At 48.5% G+C, this 25,349-nt stretch overlaps 1 protein-coding gene across 1 annotated transcript; it reads right to left on the reverse strand.

The window, feature by feature from the left end:
• Positions 1-7,000: 7,000 nt before the first annotated feature.
• Positions 7,001-9,400, reverse strand: LOC110146412 (testis-expressed protein 19.2-like). The gene is made up of 2 exons (XM_020907265.2): positions 9,164-9,400; positions 7,001-8,895 (listed from the first exon to the last, which is right to left on the reverse strand). Exon 2 carries the CDS (start codon positions 8,637-8,639, stop codon positions 7,584-7,586), a length of 1,056 nt encoding a protein of 351 aa, XP_020762924.2. The 5' UTR covers positions 8,640-8,895; positions 9,164-9,400; the 3' UTR covers positions 7,001-7,583.
• Between the last annotated feature and the right edge of the window lie 15,949 nt (positions 9,401-25,349).

Raw genomic sequence — 25,349 nt, forward strand, 5'->3', positions numbered from 1 at the left:
TCGTGCCAGTGCATATCTCGAGCACCGGATCACATGGAAGCTTTGGTTCCGCAGGTCTGGACAGCTGCCATGCTGTGTGCTGCTCACGGCTGCTGCTGCTCCTGGACCACACGGGGAGAGGGGTCCAGGAGCCATGTCACATGCTGGCCCACACCTCACAAACCTGGTGGCCACAGATTTGCTTCAGGTGGGTCCAATCCACCGTCACAGGCAGGCACCTTGGCCAGCCCTCTCAGGCGCAAAACCTTCCCCTGTGGCTGGAGCCCAGAGGGAGAGGGGTCCCTAGCTTCACGGGCTGATCAGTGGCCAGAGCTGTCTCTATCACCCTGCAGGACACACAGTCAGGGCAGATCACAGCACAGCACTGGGCGAATGAATGCCAGAGACGCCAAAGGACTCGCGTTTTTCCTTCATTAGAGCTAAAGCCTTCTGACTTTCTGATTCCAGTTTCCTAAGAGGGGCTTCAGGTTAACCTGTCCTCGAGGTGGAAAAGTGGGATTTGGGTTTCTATTTCAGTTCTGAGTCCCAGTGGTTGGAGGGATGGAAGATACTAAAGCCTCAGGACACACAAAAGGGACCCAGAGTTGGAGGAACGGGCCCCCACCTGCTGGGCAGGGGAAAGGGGTCATCAGGGCTGAGGCCCCTCCATAAGTCTCCTGCGATTCCTTGGGCTGGCTACTACCACCGTCCTGCCCTGGCCATCACCTCACAACCTTTCTTCATCTCTCTCTCCTCCTCCAACTCACCCACCCCGACACCTGATGCATTTTCCCTGCCAGGTTTTCTTTTGAGACCTTCCTTTGACCAGTTTCCTTAGGGGAGCCTGGAAAGCACACCTGTGCTCCAGGGGCGAGGGCATGATGATCCGGTACGTCGCTGAGCCACCCTGCAGAGGGCGCCAACCGCACAGGTGTGGAAGGGTTTCCAGAGACTGGGAGGGGTTAGGATGAGGGTCTAAAAAACTCCATGGTGATCCACCGGATTCATTGGGATCACGGTGGAAAGTCAAGATCACAGGGAAGAAATGTGGAGCTTGGCAACCTATTGCAAAAGCAGCAAGTTCCTCCTCCTCCTTCAAACACAACTGACCAGAATCAGGGCAGCAACTAGCCTGGCCCTTCTGTGCCATTTCTTCCCTGTCTCTCCTGTTTCCTCCAGCAGTGGCTTGGAAGCTAAGCCTGAGGGGACAGCAATGGCTTTGATTAGTGAATGATTCTATTACCTCCTCCACCGCACTCCTGGCCCTCTCGGTTTTGGTTTCCTGACACCTGGGCAATGTGCTTCCTTTTCTGATTTGCCTGCAGCTTAGATTGGAGACCACGTACATGGTTTAATATCATCTTTCTCAGCGGTTTTCCTAATTATAAGACTGTTGCAAAAGGGGAAACATCTGCTAAGACCCACAAATCCTATTTTCCCAAATCATTGATATAAAGGACTTTTAAACTTCCTCTATTACTGAGAGAATGGCATTTAAATTGACAGAGAATTCCTGTGTCGTCTGGGTCTGAGTATTGAGTACATTTTAGCCCAAATGATCCTGAGAGCCCAACATCTAGAGTCTTGCTTTCCAAAAAGGAGCAGAATTTGCAGCTTTAACCAAGGGCCGGGCGTGGGGTGGCTGGGACAAGGCTCGTTTCTTCCTCCCCAGACAGGCCCCATCCCACCACAGGGACAGCGTGTCACTCTGTCCCATTACTCCGCCTGTTCGAAAAGCTTGGATGTGAAGAGAGTGTGTTTTAGGGTGTGACCTCCATCCACCAGGCCGATTACCCAGCCCACTCCCGAGTCACCGCTATGGTGACCTCCTTTCTACTGCGGCAAAGACGAGCCGGGGTACTGAAGACTGTGCTGCTAGAAGCCGGAGTGTTCTTAGCCAAAGTGGAAACAACGCTCAGTCATGGGTGTTTCTGCTGGTGAACTTAAAGTTAGGGCAGAGAGGGTCATTTTCAGGGTAAGATGCCCAGAGTGTGAACCAGTCAACACCAGACCCTGAACAGGCTGCACAGAAGATTGTCCCCATGAGAGTGACCTCTGGCGCAGGAGTCAGGGCTTTCGGTCTGACACGGCACTTTCTGTTTCTCTGGTTCTCTGTGGGCCTGACCCAGGCTGCAGCTGCTGCTGCTAAGTCACTTCAGTCGTGTCCGACTCTGTGTGACCCCATGGACGGCATCCCTCCAGGGTCCCCCATCCCTGGGATTCTCCATGCAAGAATACTGTAGAGTCCAGCTGAAGGGCCACACCCAGATGTGGGGGCCCTGAGCCCCACCAGTCTGGCATGAACTTGGCTGTTTTGAAGTTTCTCAATGCTGGCCTCACACCGTCTCGGGGTTGGATGCCCTGTGTTAAGCACACACATGTCATATGCGGCCTGGCACAGGATGAACCCCAGACAAGCATGACTGTTTCTGGAGTCTCATTACAGAGATGAGCTCCAGGACCCAATTTGGAAACCACCCCTGCCGCAGTATCACTTGCTCCCGGCATCGCAGGGAGTGTTCATGGGCACCTATGCTGCCAGCACATTCTGTTGAGATTGCAGAGAATCACAATTGTCACCGAAAGAGGTAAAATGGTCCTCAAGGATGATGTGCCACATCACACCTAGCTAGGTGACCTCAGACCCACCCCCTCCCCTCACCATTTTGCTGAAAGTTTTACTTTTGATTTTGGTTCGAAGGATTCATTAACAAAAGAAACCACTTGTCACACAATAAACACTTTCAATAATTACTAGGAGATTATCTGGCTTAATTTCAATATACAGCCATTAAAAGAAGAGAAATAGAATCAATAGAGAAAAGTAACAGCACATACATCACCACATGGGGCCGACCAACATCCAGACTTAAACAGAGTTGGAAAGTCCCTCAGCAATAGCCATATGGAGTCCCAATTGGGAAAAGGTCCACATCACACAGGTGAGACTTCAAATTGCAGTTTTGGAGGCTCCTGCTTATAATCCCAGGATGCAAGCTGATATTATTATCCGAGGGTGTGCAAAAATGCAGCTCTGGTTTTTCTTTAACTTTTACAATGTTGTTTGTTTCACCTTGTGGGTCACAAGATTTTCCGGACCCCAGGGAGTTGGCCAGAACTCCAGGGGCTCAAGAAAATCCAAGCCCCAGTCCCTTTCTTATCCAAAGTGCCACTTGACTTGCTGGTAACAATTTGTGTGTTTGCAAGCAGGCACACAGTCCAGGCAAGATCAGCAGTCAGTCAGAGGCCTGCTCTCCAGTTCTGAAACCTGAACAAGACTTCCTCCATTTTAATTTCCCTAACACCACCCCCTGCCCCTTTGGTGTCGAACCCAGCACATTGACATAGCACCCACACACCAGCACCCCACTCACAGTGGGGTTTCTGCATGGCCTGGGTTTTCCATCTGCCAGAGAAGGCTGGATGGGTTGCCCCTTTGTCCTTGATGCTTCTCTGTGTTTCTGCTTCACCCAGACTGTGGGTATAGGCTACACACTGGGTGAGAATGTTACAGTTGTGTGTTTTCTTATTTCCACAGTAGTTCATGTTCATTTTAGAAGCCTTGGAAAACACAGATAAGCAGAAAATCCTTCCCAAAAGTGGCCTTGGCCAACATCTGGTTCTCAGTCCTCTAAGTTTGTGGTTCCTGCCTTCGGGGTCCAGCCCTCTGCATCTCAAGGTCCTATGGTTCTTAATCAAGTCTTCTATCGACTTGAATTCACTAGACCTGGCCTAGGCAGGGGGGATCTAGGAACCAAGGTACCTGCTCCAAGGGCCCCGGGAACACACCCAACAACAGGGGCACATGCGTGCACACTTAGACACTGCACACCCGCACTCACAGACCAGCACACAAGTGCACACTCACAGCAGGTCTCTGGGGCTGGTGTGGCAGCAGGGCTGGACTGGGGGATGGCTTCCACATGCCCCCAACCCACCAGACAGGACTCTGCCGGGAGAGAACAACGGACCCTGAGGATGCCATATCAATATCCTGATTCCACAGATCAGACAATAGAGGCCAGAGCAGATCACAGTCGGGAGATCTTGGATGTTTTAAAGGACAGGCTCTTAGTTTCAGTTCTGACGAGAGCCAGGCCGGCATTGGGCTGGGGCTCCTTTCATGAGGCTGCAGTTTGGGGTGGGGACACACCAGTCCATGCAGCCTGAAGTCACCACCAGGGATGCCATCGGCAAACAGTAAGTCAGGACCAGAGTTCCAGGCCTGAGAGCCAATGCTGCCACCCCAGGGCTACTCCCCAGTGTCATTGGGATCCCCAGGAACTTCAGAGACCTGCCATAGGCCAGTGGGGCAGGTCAAGAGTTCCTGGAAGCCTCCAGTTTCCATAATCTTCTCATCACCCAAAGACTTATGGGTGTGATTCAGTCTTGTGTTTACGTGCTGGTGTTGTTTAGTCGTGGGTTTTTAAACAGAAGTGCAACACACAGCAGGAACAGGGGCACCTGAGAAGGGTCTTTGTCACATCTATGTTCCTGCTTCCAGGCAAGGTCCTCATTTGGCCAGGGGTGGGCATGTTCTTCCCACTTGCAGCTGGGAGCTGAGCCACTAGGTAAAGTAGGAGGCGTGGCTATGCCTCCGTGGGACAGTTTGTGTGCCTATCAATGTCCCCTCATGGCACACCCCCCTGATATCCCCTCCGAGAGTCCTCTCAGTGTTTCCCTCAAGTTCCCCACATGGCTGTTCCCCTTGATAGTCTCCTCGTGGCATCTCCTCAGGATGTTCCCTCCTGGCGTCCCCGGATGATGTTTCTTTCCTCATGGTGCCTCCTCCTTATTATCCCCTCATGGAGTCCCCTAATCCCATTCCTCTCATAGTGTACCCAATGGTTTCCCTCATGGCGTCTCCTCACGATGTTCCCTTCATGGCTGCCCTCATGGTGTCCTCTCATGACATCCCCCGATGATGTTTCCCTCATGGTGTCTCCTTGTGGCATTCTCTCATGATTATCCTTCATAGTGTCTCCTCTGTGGGTCCCCTCATGATTCCCCTCAAGACGTCCCCTCATGGACATCCCCCACCATGTCCAGCAGCAGAGTTCGTGGCGATGACGAGAGCTGCCCACGTATATCCTGTGGTTTCTCTGGTGTAGGATAGTCTACAGCCTATGGGCAGGATCATCTTGGAGTGAAAGCTGAGTGAGTGCGACCTGTGCCTGTTTCAAATATCTGAACCTCCCAGCTCATTCTCCATACTAGTTTGGTTTTTCTCTGACTTCAAAACAAATAAACTGAAATAAATCTTAGAAATTCTTTTTAACTGAAAAATGTGTTATTCATCGAGCACCTCAACCATCCACTCAGATGACAGACAGTGACGAGCCCGGTCTCCATGAGGGCAGGCCTCCAGTCACCGAGGCCGCATTGTTATGGTTTGCCCAGAATGTTTAATCTTCAGCATTTTCTGTTAACTTCCTAGAATGTGTGTTTTGAAGGAGATGATATTTTTACAGGGTGGTGAAAGAAAAAAAAGAAAGACTACCAAAAGCATCCCAAGTTTACGTGTTTCATCTTTGGTGTATTTAAGTGAAGGTCTATGGCTGATGGGTTCCGTATCTGTGGGGCCACCTCTCCATTTGTCAGGTGGGGCCAGAGTGGGAGGTTTCATCCAGATCAGCATCACTCAGGCCTTTAGGATCAGAGACTTTCCTTAATCCATGCAATCCAGAAGCATGAATCCTAAGTCCCCTTGGTGGCCTGGTAGGGAGGGGCGGGGGTAGCTGGGCCCAGGTCACAGAGCTCAAGTCCTGCTCTGTGCCTCAAGGGAATCAGGGGAACCCCAGCCTGGGTCACAGGGAGTATCTGTTCCTGCAGGTGGTGGCAGGGCGGACACGCGGAGACCTGAAAGCCAGGATGGAAGGGGTACCTCCCCCACCACCTGTGCATTGGGGAGGCAGCGAGGCAGGAGTCAGAGGGAATCTGAGCAGAGGTGTGGTGCTGCCTTCCCTCCTTGGGAACTTTCCAGCAGGGGAGCCTGTGGCCCCAACTCCAAAGGTACTCCAACTTCCACATGTCTCTAGGCATCTGGGCGGGGAGCACCGACAGGGCCATGCCCAGGGCACACTGGGCTGGTGGCAGAGGTAATGGCCTGACTCTTGCTGGAAGTGACAAGACTGAGCTTTCTGCCAGTGGTGGCAGCAGGGAGCCATCGATGGCAAACAGCTCTCAGTGACAGTGGTGACAGCCGCCCAGTCCCTTCTGCCCCCTCACTTGCCACCCCCACCCAGCCTTCAGTGACCTTGCCTGCCTCAGGCACCCATGAGACAAGGGGCATGATCCCACAGCCCCTCTCTTCCTACATGGGGAGATGGGCATGCTCACCATGAACTGGGAGAGCCGGTGGTCTGAAACCAGAACCCTTTGCAAGAATAGGTGGCTTTCAGCCATGATGGGGAGATGGACATTTTGATAAATCTGGTTTCAGCTGCTAGCTGCCCACATAAACTTTATGAAAGAAAAAAAACAATATTGCTATATTCCATGGAATTAAATACAGTAAGCCCAGTTCGTCTGTGTGGCCATGGGATGTGACTGGGAACCCCAAACACTGGAGGAGGCTCAGCCAGATGCAAAGGCATTTTCGACGGTCACTCTGTGGCTTCCCTGCTGGCTCATATGGTAAAAAAAATCCACCCTCAATGTAGAAGACCTGGGTCGATCCCTGGGTCGGGAAGTTCCCCTGGAAATTGGAAAAGGGAATGGATACCCACTCCAGTATTCTTGCCTGGAGAATCCCATGGACAGAAGAACCTGGCAGGTTACAGTCCATAGGGTCGCAAGGAGTCGGACATGACTGAGCACATTCACACCTTCGCTTCCATCTTTCCCACACAGGGTCACCCTCAGGTTTCCTAACCATCACTAATCTAGAAGCTAGAGATTCTTAGCCATCCTGTACAACTGTGACTCATGAAGTAGGGGTTGCTAGGATTGATTTGTCCCTGAGAGGGAGAGGACAAGGAGAACCAACAAAGATTTTCTGCGGAAGAGCTCTGAACAACAGTTCGCTGCAAACTCTATGACTTTATTTAGTTTAAAATGACACACAAAGAGACAGAAACTAAATAGCCAAACCACATAAAACAGCCAATCTTTGAAACAAGGTCTCTCACACTGCCGAGTCCTCAGTGCTGATAACCGGGTCCTGTGGAGCCCAGAGCCCACTGACTAAAGACAAGCACATATCCCTGTGGTCCCGAATCCACCACCATGTTCCCGGGAGTGAGTTACACTTCAGACATCCCTCCCCAGGGTAGGGCTGTTACACAGATCAATTCGCTATTCCCTTCTTCACATATCACACAACATCCATTCACCCAGAACATCCTGAATAGCTCAGATTCCTAACTCCATGACATCTGACAGAGAACTTCCCTCCCAGTTACAGGTATTTGTGTCCCTTGCCCCTGATGCTGTGGTGGGCCCCCATTTCTCAGTCTCTGGGCCACTCACCATTCTTCCTCTCCAGGCCCAAGTCCTCATTCATTGCTAATGGCTACCGGGGCTGTCGTGGAGAGGTCAGTCCTTCCCAGCCTCTGGTGTTGTAGGGAGGCCAGGACAATGGTGACCATGTGGGCCTCAGTCCCTCAGTTCTGGGACCCTGGGTTGAGGGGCTGGAAACGTGGCAGCTCTCCCAGGGCCGAGGCTCCCACAGCATCCAGGTTCTCCCCAGGCGTTCTGGGCCCACTGGTGCCGGCATCCCATTCTTGTGTGGAGGACTGTGGCCTAGAGGCTGAGTCCCCCTCCTCTGCCTCCCTCTTGGCCCAGGGTGAAAAAGAGAGGATGGTGAGTCCCCTCTTAAGCAGGACTGAGTCCACAGGCACCAGATCTACATTCTGCTCCAGAGAAGAGGATTCCAGAATACTTAGTTTCCAGTGGTGCAGGTCTTGCATCTGGGGTACATCTTGGAGTCTTACCACCCACCACTCATCAGGCTCCAGCAGTAGTTTCCAACACTGGCCTGGGGTCCTCCAGGCCCTTCTTGGCTTCATCTTCTGGAGGTAGATGACATCACAGCAGCTCACCAGGGAGAGAACCTGCAGGTCCAGTAACCAGGTCTCAGTCTCAGCAGGGTCCACGTTCTGGGTGGTGCCCAGCTCCAGTACCATGGGTTCCCCCAGGGGCAGGTCCACTTTGAAAACCCCCCGCCATGGAGGAAGGGGGCTTGGCCAGTGGGAGCAGATAGGGAGCCCCTCAAGTCTCCAAGGAAGGCCCTGGGTCCAGTCAGCATCTTCAGCATCCAGGTCCAGGGGTACCGCATCCTGAGGCTGCAGCTCGGTGGGCACAATGTGATTGTGCAAGCCCACATCTTCTGACTCCACAGGGCCTGATGCCAGGGTGCCTGACCCCCAGCCCACAGCCCCACCCTGTGCAGGCTGCCCTTGGCCCTGCCCCCAGCTTGGCCCCATCCCTGGGGATGACCCCTGCTCAGACCACGCCTCGGAATCGTCCATCAGCTCAGAGTCCCAGTCTTCATCTTCCCAATCTTCTGATTCAAGCATCCGTTTAAAGTCCAGAAAGGCAACCTTGAAGCAAGCAAAGCAGAGCCTTAGCTGGCTGCCATGTTGAAGCTGATACATCCAGGACACGTAGAGGTAGGACAGGCCCTCTGCCACATACCGCTTGCTGACTGGAGGGCACATGGCCAAGCTGCCTGCTTCCTGAGAGAGAGACAGCAGGAGCAGGATTGGCTGTGATCTTAGGGGGTCTGGCCCACAGGTAGGGGCACAGTAAGGTGCAAGGGGCAGGGAGGAGGGGCAAGAGAACAGAGGAGAAAGATGAGAATCACCAGGAGAAGAATTTGGGGTGGGGGTGGATGAACTGGGTCAAAATAGAGGTTGGGAGGGAAGAAACTCTGGAATTAACTTCAGCTGATGCAAGTGTTCTGTCCTCTGGGAGCTGCAAAGAAAAGCAGTGAGGTTAGGCCCCCACCAGCAGGCAGGTGGGCACAGGTGCCCTGCAGGGAGGAGCAGGGCACAGGGGGACCTTGGGCTCAGACCTGGCCCTTTTACTCTGTCTCTGCTCAGTTTAGCTGACCTGGGGCCTGTGGACCACACAGCCTCCTCTCACCCCTCCAACTCCCCACCCCACCCCCATCTCAGGGATCCTGAGACCCCGTCAGCCTCACCTGGGGGAAACTAAGAGAACCTGACAGAATCTGACTTACCCTGAGAGAATCTGTCAGAAACTGAGGAAACTTATCAGAATCTAGCCAAATGGTTAACCTGACTTAACCAGATGGAGCGTAACAGAACCACCAGCACCTGAGCTGGCCCGTCTGGCCTGAGGCCACACTGAAACCTCAGGCTTTTCAGCCTCCAAGCCCCACACTCTGCCAGCCTGTAGGCCCCAGACACACTTCTTACTCAGAAGGACTCTCACCCTCCCTGGTGCCTCCCTCCTGTAGGTAACCCTGAGGGGAAAGGAGGGATCAGAGCCAGCCTGGGCATTTAAAGGGCCATTCCCCATGGTGCTCTGGGCTCATTTGCCTATTTCCCATGAGCCTCAGCCCACCAGGAAATGAAACTGCTGAGTCATCCTCCCTCCCCACCCCCATCCCAAAAGAGTCTGTACTGCCCCCAGGGAGGGCAGTCTTATTCCCCTAACCCTGTCCCCAAGGTGATTGTGTCTGTGATATTCTCTCCTCGAGGGGTGAGAAGACTATCCACATCACTCTTTCTATCCACAGGTTTCTGAAATTGTGCGGGTGAGCGTCTCCCTTATGGTCATTGTCCCGTCCCGGGTCCTGGGTGACCTGCTTGGTCAAGGGCCCTGTCCTTCAGTGGTTGAAATAGATTCCTCCTTTGTATCTCTTGGTTACTTTTTTTTTTTTTTTAATGAATATCAGAAACTGATTGCCAGTTATTTACGTTTTAAGCACTGAGAAATGGAATATTTTCTGGGATATCAATAAACAAGGATGTCACTGTCATCAGTGGATTGCAGCCCTCCAATATGAGCCAGTGAACCCTGAGGGAACTCAGGAAGGAGAAGAATACCTGCCATCTGGACTGTAGCCAACTCCCTACCAGTGAGTCCTGAGGAAAGAAAGCACAGGGCATGAAAACAAAGGAAACTGGCCCCACAGAGTTGAGGTGCATATCAAAGGAATGATTTCCGGGAGTCCAGGCGGTTACATCTTCCCATATACAGAAACAGGCTAAATTCCTTAATTTGGGTTATCTCGTTTTCTTTAATTTACAAAAAAACTTTTGACATCCAGGCTACCTGTACTTTGTTGCAAAAGTTCTACATAACCTGCTCCCCCACCTCTGCCTCCTTGGAACAAACAGTTCTCTCATGCTTGTTTCAGATGCTATCTCCTGGGCTTAAGGCCTAAAAATTTCTGCTGAATAAAACATAACTTTCAACCTTTAGGTTGCGTGTATTTATTCAATTGACAGCACATTTCTGTCTCTTTAGCTCTTCTCAGAGCTAAACACTTTTAAAATAAAGTGTTCTTTAAACAAACACTTCTTTTGAAAATACATTTTAACCACATTTTACACTTTTGTGGTTCACTGTTTCATTTTGTTCAAAGTCTTTAGTTATGGTGAAATGTGTCCATCTGTTTTCAAGAAAATATTTTCTTGGTCTTTGTAAAGAACAGCTTCAGTTCCCCAAGAACACAATGTTGGTTTCTTGTATCTTCATATAAATGATTTCACATTTTTTTATTTCCTTTGCTTCTTAATTTTTAACTTAAGTTAAATGTAAGTAAGTTGCTTTTGTAAAAAAAGAAAATTGTAATACAAGAGAATACATACAGGTATAGAATCCCATGGATGGATGAGCTTGGTAGGCTACAGTCCACGGGGTCGCAAAGAGTCGGACATGACTGAGCGACTTCCCTTTCTATCCCCCGCTTTGCAAAAGTTCTCTTGATGCCACTTCTTTTTTATGAAAAGTGAAAGTGAAAATCCCTCAGTTGTGTTTGACTCTTTGGGACCCCATGGACTATACAGTCCATGAAATTCTCCAGGCTAGAATACTGGAGTGGGTAGCCTTTCCCTTCTCCAGGGGATCTTCCCAACCCAGGGATTGAACCCAGGTCTCCCACATTGCAGCCAGATTCTTTACCAGTTGAGCCACAAAGTCCTATGTTAATATCCATTTCTGAAATCCCAGGCTATTTCAGCTTATGAAAGGTTTCATAGGTAGTCTTTGCTTGAATAATGGGGGAAACCTGAGAATGGCTTTTAAAATAATTTGCTAAATTAATCACGTCATCTAGCCCTTCCTTCCAAACTTCCAACCAGTACATCCAGCTGCATCTGCATCATCTCCCCAAGGACATCTGACGAGTGTCCGCAAGTGAACGAGTTTTCATCTAGGCTCCTGGTCAAAACACATGGGTCTGCCAGAAGACCCACCCACCTCTGGAATTAGATGACAATAAAATTCCTTGGATCAGTTGTTTCCCAATTTTGCTGCATGTTAAAATTGTCTTGGGACCTTGAGAAATCCCACATCATAGCATGTGGCAGACACCCTGAGGTGACCCCCTAGGCAGTCATGACCTCCTTCTGATTGGAGGGGAAAATGTGAGTTGCTTCTAACCAAGGAAGTGGCAAGGTAATGGATGTCATCCCCTTGATTACATTATTTTATAAATACATACATACTGCATACATTATATATGACACATTATTTTCTATACATACATATACTATCAGATATTTCTATCTTTATACATATACACATCACCTACATGTACACATACACATGTGTACATGTGCAGACTCTCGGTTTGTCTCCCATGTACTTAGGGAAGGAAAGCTTCATGCTGTGAACTGTGGCTAGAGGCTGGAGGTCTGGGGCCCCTGACTCTCATCTGCTGGGCAGGGACCGCGAGGGATAGGTGGTTGCTTCAGGTGGTTTGGAAGAGCTGCGGACTTGGAAGCTAGGAACATTGTGTGACCTATAGGGACACCCCCTCTAAGCCTGGGACACTAATGAATAGCAACAGCCCTCAGGGTGAGTTTTCACTTGTTGAGCCCAGTGAGCCATCACCTCCCCACCACTGGTCTGTCTTCTCTACACATCTTTATCTTTTCCTCCTTGTCAGCCACCCAGTGGAGAAGGTAATGGCAACCCACTCCAGTGTTTTTGCCTGGAGAATCCCAGGGACGGGGGAGCCTGGTAGGCTGCCGTCTATGGGGTCGCACAGAGTCGGACACGACTGAAGCGACTCAGCAGCAGCAGCAGCAGCAGCCACCCAGAGTAGATGACTTACTTTGACTCAGGTCTCTAACATAGAGAAGAAACTCAGAACACAAAACTCAATCATTGGGGGAATCATTCTCCCATCCCTTTCTTAATACCCATGGTTGTCAGGCTTCAACTCCACCTGGGACATCTTTATGGCAGAGTCTGTGCCCCCAACCACTTACCTGACCCCCGCTGCCCTTTCCAGCAGATGAACAGTGCTGAAGCCTGGGGGGCAATGACCCCACAGCAAGGCTGCCAAGCACGGGCATCTGAACCCTGGCCTGTTGGAACTTCCTCTCGAGCGCCCAGGCCCCTTCTGCCATCTGATGCTGGGGCTCACAATGGAGGGGTCTACCCTCAACCATGATTTCTCCAGCATTCAAGGTGACAGCCTTGGCTCCTGGACCCTGGGTCTGAGTAGGGATGGCTACCTACCTGGCTTCCTGGCTGTGTGTGTGTGTTGTATAGGGGAGAGCATAGGCACTTAGACTCCCAGTGAGGGCAGCCCCCACCCCCCCACCCCTGCATCTTCCCATTCCCCTTCCCCTCCCAGCAACTCTAGATCAGAATAGAGGATTAGAGGACCGTCGCCTCTCTTCCTGTGAATCCGGTCATTGGTTTTTCATTGATCCATTTACATATCTGTTCAACAGGCACCAACAACCCCTGACCCAGGCTGAGCGCTCACCCCTACTGGATGCCCAGTTATCAGAAGAGGGGCCAGAACAAAAGGTCAGCACGGTGCCAGGACAACAGAAACAAGGCTCTGCAACAGCTTCACACACTGGGGGCTGGCACGGCTTCTGGAGCAGTTCCCAAGCTGGGAGGGATGGCAACTCAGTGTCATGGTGTCCTGGGCACGGGCTTCCCAACATCCACGCATCCTTCAGAATGCTCAAGAGAGTCCATGGGAGGAATGATATAGAATTTAGGACACCCTGGGGAGCCTCAAACCCATGGATTCTCCTCTCAGGTCTCTTCATAAACCAAAGGCAGTGGCTGAGGGTGAAGACAGTTATGAACACGAGAGAGACAGAAGGAAATGATCCCGCACTACAGAAAGACTACAACTCATTTCCACAAGATGTCAGCAAAGACACTGATGTTTACAGGAATAAGTTTAAAACTGCAAAACTGGACATCCATTTTGTAACGATGTGAGGAGTGGAAATCGGGAAACAAGACCAGTGTCCACCAGTAGGAATGCTTGTGTTACGGAACATGAACAGCTACAGACAACAAGCGTCAAGGAAGATATACTGTGAAGTGATCAGCATCTGTTCAATGAAAAGAAAAGATCAGGTTGTAAGTTATGTATGTAGTATTGCTTTGATTTTTTAAAAGAAAAAAATCTGTGGCCACCTGTGCAAGTGTCAGATGTGATGTGTGCAAGTGGATTCTTGTCTATCTGCACATGTAAGTGTCACGGGTCTGGGAGACTCTGTGCCGTGTACACACATGTTGGGTATTACATGTCTTTGAGGATGTTCAGTTCAGTTCAGTCACTCAGTCATGTCTGACTCTATGTGACCCCATGGACTGCAGCACACCAAGCCTCTCTGTCCATCACCAACTCCTGGAATTTACTCAAACTAATGTCCGTTGAGTCAGTGATGCCATCCAACCATCTCATCCTCTGTCGTACCCTTTTCCTGCCTTCAATCTTTCCCAGCATCAGGGTCTTTTCAAATGAGTCAGCTCTTCGCATCAGGTGGCCAAAGTATTGGAGTTCAGCTTCAGCATCAGTCCTTCCAATGAATATTCAGGACTGATTTCCTTTAGGATGGACTGGTTGGATCTCCTTGCAATCCAAGGGACTCTCAAGAGTCTTCTCCAACACCACAGTTCAAAAGCATCAATTCTTAACACTCAGCTTTCTTTATAGTCCAACTCTCACATCCATACATGACCACTGTAAAAACCATAGCTTTGACTAGATAAAGGAATGTCTCTGCTTTTTAATATGCTGTCTAGGTTGGTCATAGCTTTTCTTCCAAGGAGCAAGCATCTTTTAATTTCATGGCTGCAGTCACCATCTGCAGTGATTTTGGAGCCCCAAAAATAAAGTCTTTCACTGTTGCCACTGTTTCCCCATCTATTTGCCATGAAGTGCTGGGACCAGATCTCATGATCTTAGCTTTCTGAATGTTGAGCTTTAAGCCAACTTTTTCACTCTCCTCTTTCACTTTCATCAAGAGGCTCTTTAGTTCTTCTCTTTCTGCCATAAGGATGGTGTCATCTGCATATCTGAGGTTACTGATATTTCTCCTGGGAATCTTGATTCCAGCTTGTGCTTCATCCAGCCCAGTGTTTCTCATGATGTACTCTGCATATAAGTTAAATAAGCAGGGTGACAACATACTGCCTTGACATACTCCTTTCCCGATTTGGAACCAGTCTGCTGTTCCATGTCTAGTTCTAACAGTTGCTTCCTGATTTGCATACAGATTTCTCAAGAGGCAGGTCAGGTAGTCTGGTATTCCCATCTCTTTCAGAATTTTCCACAGCTTATTGTGGTCCACAAAGTCAAAGGATTTGGCATAGTCAATAAAGCAGAAGTAGATGTTTTCCTGGAATTCTCTTGCTTTTTTGATGATCCAACAGATGTTGGCAATTTGATCTCTGGCTCCTCTGCCTTTTCTAAGTTCAGCTTGAACATCTGGAAGTTCACAGTTTATGTTCTGTTGAAGCCTGGCTTGGAGAACCTTGAGCATTACTTTACTAGCATGTGAGATGAGTGCAATTGTGCAGTAGTTTGAGCATTCTTTGGCATTGCCTTTCTTTGGGATTGGAATGAAAACTGACCTTTTCCAGTCCTGTGGCCGCTGCTGAGTTTTCCAAATTTGCTGGCATATTGAGTGCAGCACTTTCACAAGATCATCTTTCAGGATTTGAAATAGCTCAACTGGAATTCCATCACCTCCACTAGCTTTGTTTGTAGTGATGCTTCGTAAGGCCCACTTGACTTCACATTCCAGTATGTCTGGCTCTAGGTGAGTGATCACACCATCGTGATTATCTGGGTCATGAAGATATACCCATTCAAATGGGTATATCCTTTTTTCCTTTGCCTTTTGCTTCTCTTCTATTCACAGCTATTTGTAAGGCCTCCTCAGACAACCATTTTGCCTTTTTGCATTTCTTTTCCCTGGGAGTGGTCTTGATCCCTGCCTCCTGTACAATGTCACAGACCTCTGTCCATAGTTCTTCAGGCATTCTGTCTATCAAATTTAATCCCTTGAGCATGTAAAGAATGGAAACATCAATTATCAGCGTGATTACCTCTGAGTGTGGTATTGTTAGGGGAAGCACACTGAATGAAACCTCCCACCCTGGTCAGGCCCTTTAGTAACCATTCACATGAGTTGTTTTATGACAGGAGATCCTGGTAAGGACTACAGAACTAATAAGCCACCACCAACCGGAAGAGTTCGGGAAAGCTCAAAAGGAGACACCTCGTGTCCGTCCACTTCCCAGAATCCCTTCGCTAGCATCCATCTTGGCTGAGCCATGCGTGCACCACCAGGAAATACTCTGAATTAGAATGATTGGCCAAAGCCACCCGGAAACTAATCCCATCACCATAAAACCCAAGACTGCCAGCCACGTGGCAGAGCAGTTCTCCTGGGTTCACTCACACTCCTGCTCTCCGCCCGGGTGCCCTTCCCAATAAAATCTCTTGCTATGTCAGCACATGTGTCTCCTCAGACAATTCATTTCCGAGTGTTAGACAAGAGCCCAGTTTCGGGCCCTGGAAGTGGTCCCCCTTCCTGCAACAGTATTGTGAGTTACTGAATTTTCTTCATTGATTTCCATATTTGCCTAATTTTCTAGAATAAGTATGTGCTATGATTGCCCTCTGGCAGCCGCTGAAAGCCCTTGGAAGTGCTTCAAGGGCGGTGGTGAGGTCTACACCAGCCCCTTCTGGTTGGAGTCCTGAGCATGGCTCTTTCCACTGCCTGCCTACCCCAGGCACCCTCCAGTGCCTGCCTGTCAGGCTGTCATGGACTGTGAATCCTCACACTCCCAAACTCCACTGAGGGACTGGCATTCAGTGAATGGACAAGAGTGTAGGGTGAGCACTGTCTCCAAAGGGCCATGACAGGGCTGGGATCTCCTTTCCAGGGGCCTTCCAGTGCCCAGAGCCCTTGGAGGGATAACTCTAGAGCCTCTGGAACCATCCTTAGGTTCTTTCATGTCAACCCTTGTGTCTGAAGTTCCACAGTAGCCATAGGCACCACATCCATTCAGACTGTGCGGGTGTGCACACATCCATCAGCTAGGCCGTTGACACGGTTACCTCTAGGCATTGGAGGTTCCAGTAGTTGTGGTCACCATAAGAAGAGCCAGATTCAGGGTGAACATCCCCCCAGCAAGTGATCATCACGTCCTCCCCATGTTCCCACAAGCAGTGATCATCAGCCCAGCCCAGCCCTGTTCATGCACTGCTGGGAGGCACGTATCCCCTTGACACTGTCCTTGACACAGCTACTTCAGGGAGAGATTTGAAAATGGGGCATCTCGATGTCCCCTATGCCAGAGCCCCCCAGAACCATCCAGGGAGAAACACGTTCATCCTGTGAGTTTGCAGTGGCTACCAAGTCATCACCACTCAGCAACTTGAAGCCACATAATTTCTTCTCTTGAGTCTGTAGGTCTTGCATCTGCAATGGGCCCAGGGCTGGCTCTTTCTGGAGGCTCCCAGGGAGAACCCCTCCATCCCTGTTTCATCTTCCAGAGGAGCCACATCCCTTGGCTTGCAGCCCCTTCCTCTGTCTCCGGGTCAGCAGTATAACATCATCTCCTGTGATCTCTGCTTCCGTCCTCACACCTTCTCTCTCTGACTCTGCCCTCTGTCCCCTCTCTTGTAAGGATGGTGATGATACCATTGGTTCCAGGCTATCCACCCACACCATGGAAAGGTTCCTAACTTAATCACACCTGCAAAGCCTCCATTGTGTGTAGTGACATAGTCATAGGTCCTGGGATTAGTGGACATCTTCGGGGACATTGTCCAGCCGTCTGCTGACCCATCCTATGCTCTCACTGATTCCTGTCCAGTTCTGAAATTCTGGAAAGATCTTATCTCTCAGGACTCTTGGGAACTGCCCTGACTTTCAGGATCTGACTTCTTCCACAGGACCAAACTGGACACTCACATATGTCAGAAGTGGGGGCTCAAGGCCACCCTCTGCTCCAAGTTCTGGCACAACTTGTCGCAAGCGTCTTCTCAAGGGGCTGAGAAAAGCTAGGATCTCGGAGCACACACCTCCTTTCCCTTTTGCTTTGGCCCTTCTCATGCCCCACAGCCGACAGAACAATCTTGTTGTTCAGTCACTAAGTCATGTCTGACTCTTTGATACCCCATGGACTGCATCACGCCAGGCTTCCCTGTCTCTCACTATCTCTTGGAGTTTGCCCAGAAGATAGAAAAATCTGAAACGATGATAAAAATCTCCCTTCATTGTCAGATATGAAGAGGGTTCTACCTCAAAATGACATCTCTGCACAAACCATCCATGTTTCTAAGGGGCATCCGGACAACCCTTGACAAGAGAAGGAATTCATCCAATTATAGTCAATTGGGCCCACAAGACCCAAAAGGCGCATTTGCTGTGAGAAGCAGTAATAGAAAAGAAAATGAAGAATTAAATGGATTCCCTGCCTCTGCCTGGCCAGAGGCTCAAGTTGAGTCTCAAGTCTCCAACGCTCATTCCCCTCCTGCACACATCCTCTTCTTAGTTGGGATCCTGGGATAGTAACGTCAACTCCCGTGGTGGCCCCACTGTGTCTGAGGTGCCCCTTCCCTAGAAACTTTGCAGCCCAAGTTCCTGTTATAAGACATGGCCTATTAGCATCATACAACAAAATCATTTACCTCATTCTGGTAAACCCTTGTGGTTCAGATGGTAAAGAATCTCCCTGCAGTGCAGGAGACTCAGGTTCGATCCTTGGGTGGGGAAGATACCCTGGAGAAGGTGAACAGCTACCCACTCCAGAATTCTTGCCTGGAAAATTTCATGGACAGAACCTGCTGGGCTACAGTCCATGGGGTCACAAAGAGTGGATATGACTAAAGGACCAACACTTGCATTTTTTCTCAGCCCCATATCTGAGTCTGGCAGGTTTGTATGGAAAGCTGGGCATGTCTCGCCACACATGAAGGTCCAGCTGCAGTGACATAGTGTGACTGAATTCTAGAGCCCATTGGGACCCCGCCCATTGGGACTGACAGCCCACTGCCCACCTGTGGGACAGTACATGCTGAGGGCCTGTCCTGGGCGGGGGAACTCAAGAGTTAAAAGAAAAGGGCAGGTCAAATGGGTAGTTCCATGTTTAGTTTTTAAAGGAAACTCCATAAGATTCTCCATAGTGACTTATCAGTTTACATTTCCACCAACAGTGCAAGAGGGTTTCCTTTTCTCCACACCCTCTCCAGCATTTATTATTTGTAGATGTTTTGATGATGGCCATTCTGACCAGTGTAAGGTGATACCTCATTGCAATTTTGATTTGTTACTGATGAACCTATTTCCAAGGCAGGAATAGAGAGACACACCTAGAGAGTGGACCTGTGGACACAGGGAGGGGAGGGAAGGATGGGACGAACTGGGGGATTAGGGTTGACATATGCCCACTACCATGTATGAAATAGACAGCTAGGGGAACCTGCTATAAAGCACAGAGGGTCAGCTCAGTGCTCTGTGATGACTTAGAGGGGAGGGATGGGGAGAGGGGGAGGGGAGTCCAGAAGGGAGGGGAAGTATGTATGCATATAACTGATTCACTTCATCGTATAGCAGAAACTAACGCAACATTATAAAGTAACTATATTCTAATTAAAAAAATTTTTTTAAATGAAAACAAACAAAAGGGCTATTTCTTGCTCTGCAGGTTCCATTTTAATGAGGTATGTGTGTATGCTAAGTTTCTTCATTCATGTCCAACTCTTTGTGACCCCATAGACTGCAGCCTGCCAGGCTTCTCTGTCCGTGGGATTCTCCAGGCAAGAATACTGGAGTGGGTTGCCATTTCTTCCTCCAGGGGATCTTGCCAACCCAGGGACTGAACCCATATCTCTTAGGTCCCTGCATTGGCAGGCATGCTCTTTACCACCAGCGCCACCTGTGAAGCCCTTTAGTGAGGGGGTCTAACAATTATCTCCTCAGCAGAGAAACACCTTAATTTCAGATGGTAAAAGTCCAGGTTGATGTTAAGGAGAGTGTACCATGCATGGGGCATGTCCCTGCAGTGTGTAGCACGTGAAGAGGCGAAATACATAAGGAGGCACAATCTGCATTATATTATCCCCAGGAAGTCCCTGAAGCTTGTGCTGCCCAGAGACTGAAAAAGGCACAAGGCCTGCTTGAGGGGAAGGTGTCCTTTGAGGTCAAACCTCTAATTGGAAGCAGCTAGAAGCAGAAAGGATGATGGGGCCATGCCTGGATGTGAAACTGGCCAACAAAGACCAGTCAGGCAGAAGGGGAACAGACGCAGCTGAACTCTTTAATCGCATTAACTTCTAATGGTAAGAGCGAAACAAGTGAAAATGACTTATGCCTAGGTGCATACATTATGAAAATGAAAATCCAAGACTCTTGATATTTCTTCAGATTTATCACAGCATTCAAAATTTAATGTCCCTATAGAAGCATGTGCCTCTAAGGAAAATTGGAGCATGATGCTGGAGGCCCCCACTAGTATGTGACTCCCGTTTTACCCCCAAGGGGTGCAGAGATAGAAACCAGTGGCTCTGTACATTATTTTTCAGTAAGCTCATGAGCCTTATTCATTTTTATGACTGACTTTGAGTCCTACTGGCGTAAGTTGGTCAGAGAATTCTTATGTGTCCTTGTCTTTATGGCTTCCTGTTCCTTTTAGAAATACGACTCTAATTTTATCAGTAAAATCAGCTTAAAAAGAAAGAAAGAAAGAAAATTAACTGTCAGGCAAACTTTGTGGAGCACATATATTCTCCACAGCAATGATGGTGTCTCACATCCTCTGGGCCTCGCTGGGTGCCTGCTCTCTGTTGAAGCAGAGATTTTCCTTTCCATCAACAGGCAGCATCCCTCTGAAGAGCTCTCTGTAGTGAACTCATGCAAGAAAGTATTAAACCGTTCATCTTCTTTATTGCCTGAGAGGAGGAATGAGAGGGGAAAGCCAATAAAAATCTAGTGAAATGCTTGGGGCAAATGATCCCTGGTTGGGCTTCCCTGGTGGCTCAGATGGTAAAGAATCTACAATTGTAAAGTAATAAGCCTCCAACCAATAAAAATAATGGAAAAAAAAAAAAAGAATCTGCCTGCAATGCAGGAGGCCAAGGTTCCATCCCTGGGTCAGGAAGATTCCCAAGAGAAGCAAACGGCAACCCACTCCAGTATTCTTGCCTGGAGAATTCCATGGGCAGAGGAGTCTGACAGGCTACAGTTCATGGGGTCTCAAAGAGTCGGACACAACTGAGTGACTAACATTTGCTGTAAATATGGAGACAGGAGGTGAGGGCTGGACTCTGCTTTATAATACAAGAGCAACGATGTAAATGTTTAAGATTCAAGTACTTGGACTTCACTGGAATAGGCAGTGATCCCTTCCTCAGCTTGATTATTACAATACTTTTCAAGAAGGTTCTATTTGGTGAGTCATTTGATTGTCTAAACACACTTACTTCTTGTCAGGGCTTGACTCCAGCTGGGTCACTTGCCCTCAGATCCAAGCCCACAGGAGTTTGACGGCTTTGTGGGTTGGGTGGTTTCTCTGGGCATGGCTGGCCGTCTTGAGATCAGATTCCCGGACACGCTGGCAGAGGCTGTGTCTGGGAAAGGCACTGGCCTACACTGACTCTGAACCAGTCTGGGGAGACAGGGGCCATGCCTGGGAATACAGCGGGTCAGGAACAGTGTGACAACTGGCTATCCTGAGGATGGAGGTCACCAAGCCAGAGAAGGAGCAGGAATGTGTCCACCCCACAAACATCTCTGGAATGTTCTGAGCCTCAGGAACTGTGGAAGGCTGAATGGGTGAAACCAGTAACTTCTGCTGCAGCACAAAGGTGCGGGTGAGCCGGCAGCACATGGTGGGGCTTCGGTCTTCTTCCTTCCGAGAGTCTTAGCCAGTGTTTGCACTCAGCTCCCCATGCCATGGGGCACTGAGCTGGACCAGGGCAGTCATCCTGGTGCCTTTCTGGCCTATCAGCCCTGCTGATCATCATCTTCTCTCTCACCCTTCTCCATTAAGAAAACTCCTGTGTCCGGGGTTCATGGGGCTGGTCTTTGAGTCATGGGCAGGGTCTAGGTGTCCTGCACGTTCTGGGCCCTACTGGCTTCTGGACCATGACTCTGGCTGCATGAAGGCCACGTGAGTCAGGAACTCAAGAGAGGTCCAGTCACTCAGCCTGTGGCAGGTCACAGTGGGTTATCTGAGTCACGAGGGGCCCATTGGTCATTGATGGGCCATGGCTACTGAGGGTCCTGTGGAGACTGGCTTGGGTATCGATTGAACTCAGACCAGGTTTACTAGCAAGAGAGGAGGGATCAAAGGACCCAATACATGGGAAAAGTTCTAACATCACCCAGTGGCCTAGGTACTGGTTCTTTAACTGGACAGCACTTTGGAAGCACGTGCAGAGATTGAAAAGACATCAATGCCTGTGTCTCATGTAAGAATTCTGATGTCACTGGTAAGGGGTGAATGTAAATTATCTTTTGCTTTGTAGCCAATTACCAAACTTAGTGGTTTACCAAATAGCACACATTTATTTTTTAAGTTTCCATGGGTTAGGAGTTGGGACATGCTCTGGCTGGCCCCCTGCTCAAAGTCTCAACCAAGGTGTTGGCCGTGCTGTGTTCTCTGCTGGCAGAATTCACTTCCTTGTGGTTTCAGGGCCGATGGCTTTGGCTTTTCTGGCTGTCAGCTGGTCCCAGAGGCACCCCACAGTTCACAGACAGCACGGCTCTTCTCCCTCTTCAAGGCCTCCAGGAGAGAGCAAGAGCTGGGTAAGAGTCTTACTTAATCTTAGAGTAATATCATTGCAGAAGGGACACTTTGTCCCATAATATAACCTCCTTATAGCAGGAGGGACATTCTTCCACATAATGTAACCTCATCAAGGCAGAGACACCCACCACCTTTACCACTGCTCTTGGTTGGAAGCAAGTCACAAGCTCCACCACTAATCACAGTGAGGGTGTAACTGACTGTAACTGAGGGTGTAACACACCTCAGGTGTGTCTGCCACATGCTATGATGTGGCCACTGGGACTCTTCAAAGCTCCCAAGAAAATTTTAACCTGGAGCAAAACCTGGGAGCCACTGGGAGCTGAAGAACCTTTAAGTTGCCTGATTCTAGAGGTGGTCTTTTCTCCTTCCTGCAGGCACTGCCCAATCCAGGCCCAGAGGCCGACTACAGATTCCTTCATCCTGGGATGCGCCACAGACATCTCGGGGGAGACACTGCTGGTGTGCTTGAATATACCTGTTTAAGTTTGGAAAGAAGGATTGATTTACACAATTAAATTGGCAAATCATTGTAAAAGCTGTCTATCTACATTCTTAACACTGTTAATAAAAGCAATTCCCATTTAAATTACATTTTGTACACAAATGAAAGAGAAGTACTGTAAACTAAATAGGTCCCTCCAAAATTCATATGTTGAAGCCCTAGTCCTCACTAGGACTACATTTGGAATAAAATCTTTAGCAGATAATTGGTGGTAGTGGTTCAGTCGCAAAATCGTGTCTGACTATTTGCAACCCCATGGACTGTAGCCCGCAAGGCTCCTCTGTCCATGGGATTTTCCAGGCAAGAACACTGGAGTGGGTTGTCATTTCCTTTTCCAGGGCATCTTCCTGACCCAGGGATAGATCCCAGGTCTCCTGCATTGGCAAGTGGATTCTTTACCTCTAAGTCACCTGAGAAGCAGGAGATAATTAGGGTTAAATAAAGTCATAAGAGTGGGGCCCTAATCAGATAGGATTGTGGCCTTATAAGGAAAGAGAGCTAGATCTCCCTCTCTCTATTATGTGATGACACAGCAAGAAGGTAGCAATCTGCGTAGTCAGGAAGAGGGTTCTCACCAGAACCCAACCATCCTGCACCCTGATCTAGGATTTACAGACTCCAGAACTGTGAGAAAAGTTTTTGCTATTTAAGCTCCTTAGTCTGGTATTTTGTTATGGCAGCTCTAGCTGACTAATACAAGAAGCAAACTAACAAAAGTATTCCAGAATAAGAATTAGATGAAGGAAAGTAACATCATGGCCTTGGAATTGTGGGATACACTTAAAAGCCAAAAAAATTTCAAAAGAAATGTTTAACATTTGATTTTCAGATTCTAAACAAGTCTTTGTTACCAAGAGACTCAGATGTATAGAACAGACTTGTGGACTCTGGGAGAAGGCGAGGGTGGGATGTTTCAAGAGAACAGCATTGAAACATGTATATTATCTAGGGTGAAACAGATCACCAGCCCAGGTTGGGTGCATGAGACAAGTGCTCGGGCCTGGTGCACTGGGAAGACCCAGAGGGATCGGGTGGAGAGGGAGGTGGGAGGGGGGACTGGGATGGGGAATACATGTAAATCCATGGCTAATTCATTTCAATGTATGACAAAAACTACTGTAATGATGTAAAGTAATTAGCCTCCAACTAATAAAAATAAATGGAAAAAAAAAGTGTCTGTTACCTACATAAATATAGTCCGCTGATCTTTGACAAAGAGGCAAAGGCAATACAGTAGAGAAAAGATAGTCTATTTAAAAAACGGTGCTGGAAATAGTGGACATCCACATACAAGTATATGAATCTATTCACAGTTCTTGCACAAAAAACTAACACAAAGTAGATCATAGACCTAAATATAAAGTGCAAACTGTGAAATTCCTAGTAGATAATAGGATAAAATCTAAATGACTTTGAATATGGCAATGACTTTTTAGATGTAGCATCAAAGAGAGAGAATCAGCTGGATTTAACTAAAAATAAAACCTTCTGCTCTGCAAAAGACACTCATGAGAATGAGAAGACAAACCACAGACTAGGAAAAAATATTTGCAAAAGACGTGCATGCATGCTAAACCAATTCAGTCGTGTCCAACTCTTTGTGACCCGAGGGACTGTAGCCTGCCAGACTCCTCTGTCCATGGGATTCTCCAAGAAAGAATAATGGAGTGGGTTGCCATGCCCTCCTCCAGGGGATCTTCCCCACCCAAGGATCGAACCCACATCTCTTACATCTCCTGCAATGGCAGGCGGGTTCTTTACCATTGTGCCACATGGGAAGCCCTTGCAAAACACACATCTGATAAAGAACTGTTGTCCAAAATATACAAAGAACTCTTAAAACTTACCAATAAGAAAATAAACAACCTGATTTAAAACTAGGCAAACAACCTAAACAGAAACCTCACCAAAGAAGGTATACAGATGGCAGATAGCACATGAAAAGATGCTCCACATTATATGTCATTATGGAATTGCAAATTAAAACAATATAAGATACAATTACATACCTATCAGAATGGCCAAAATCCAGAATACGGACAACACCAAGTGCTGGCCAGGATGTAGAGCAACAGGAACTCTCAATCACTGCTGGTGGGAATGCAAAATAGTGCAGCCACTTTGGAAGACTGGGGATTTCTTAAAAAACTAAACATACCCTTATCAAATGATCCAGAAATCCCACTCCTTTGTATTTGCCTAATGAGTTCAAAACTTTTGTCACACAAAAAACTTGCATGTGATTTTTATTTTGCACATGATGTTTATAGCAGCTTCGTTATAATTGCCAAAACTTGAAAGCAGGCAAGAAGTCCTTCAGTAAGTGAATAGATAAATAAACTATGGTTCATCCAATCAATGAAATATTCAGCGCTGAAAAGAAGTGAGTTATCAAGCCATAAAAGACATGGAGGAAACTTAACTGCATATTACAAAGTGAAGGAAGTCAATCTGAAAAGGCTACCTATTGTATGATTCCAACTATCCGGCATTCAGGAAAAGGCAAAACTATGGAGACAAAAAAATATCAGTGGTTGCTGGGGTGGGGATAGGTAGGGTTAAATGGGGAGAACAGGGACAGTAAAACTACCACATATGTATGTCATTAAACTTTTGTCTAAATCCATAGTTTGAACAGCAC

The sequence above is a fragment of the Odocoileus virginianus genome, chromosome 17 (genome assembly GCF_023699985.2).
Source record: "Odocoileus virginianus isolate 20LAN1187 ecotype Illinois chromosome 17, Ovbor_1.2, whole genome shotgun sequence".
Taxonomy (NCBI): Eukaryota; Metazoa; Chordata; class Mammalia; order Artiodactyla; family Cervidae; genus Odocoileus; species Odocoileus virginianus.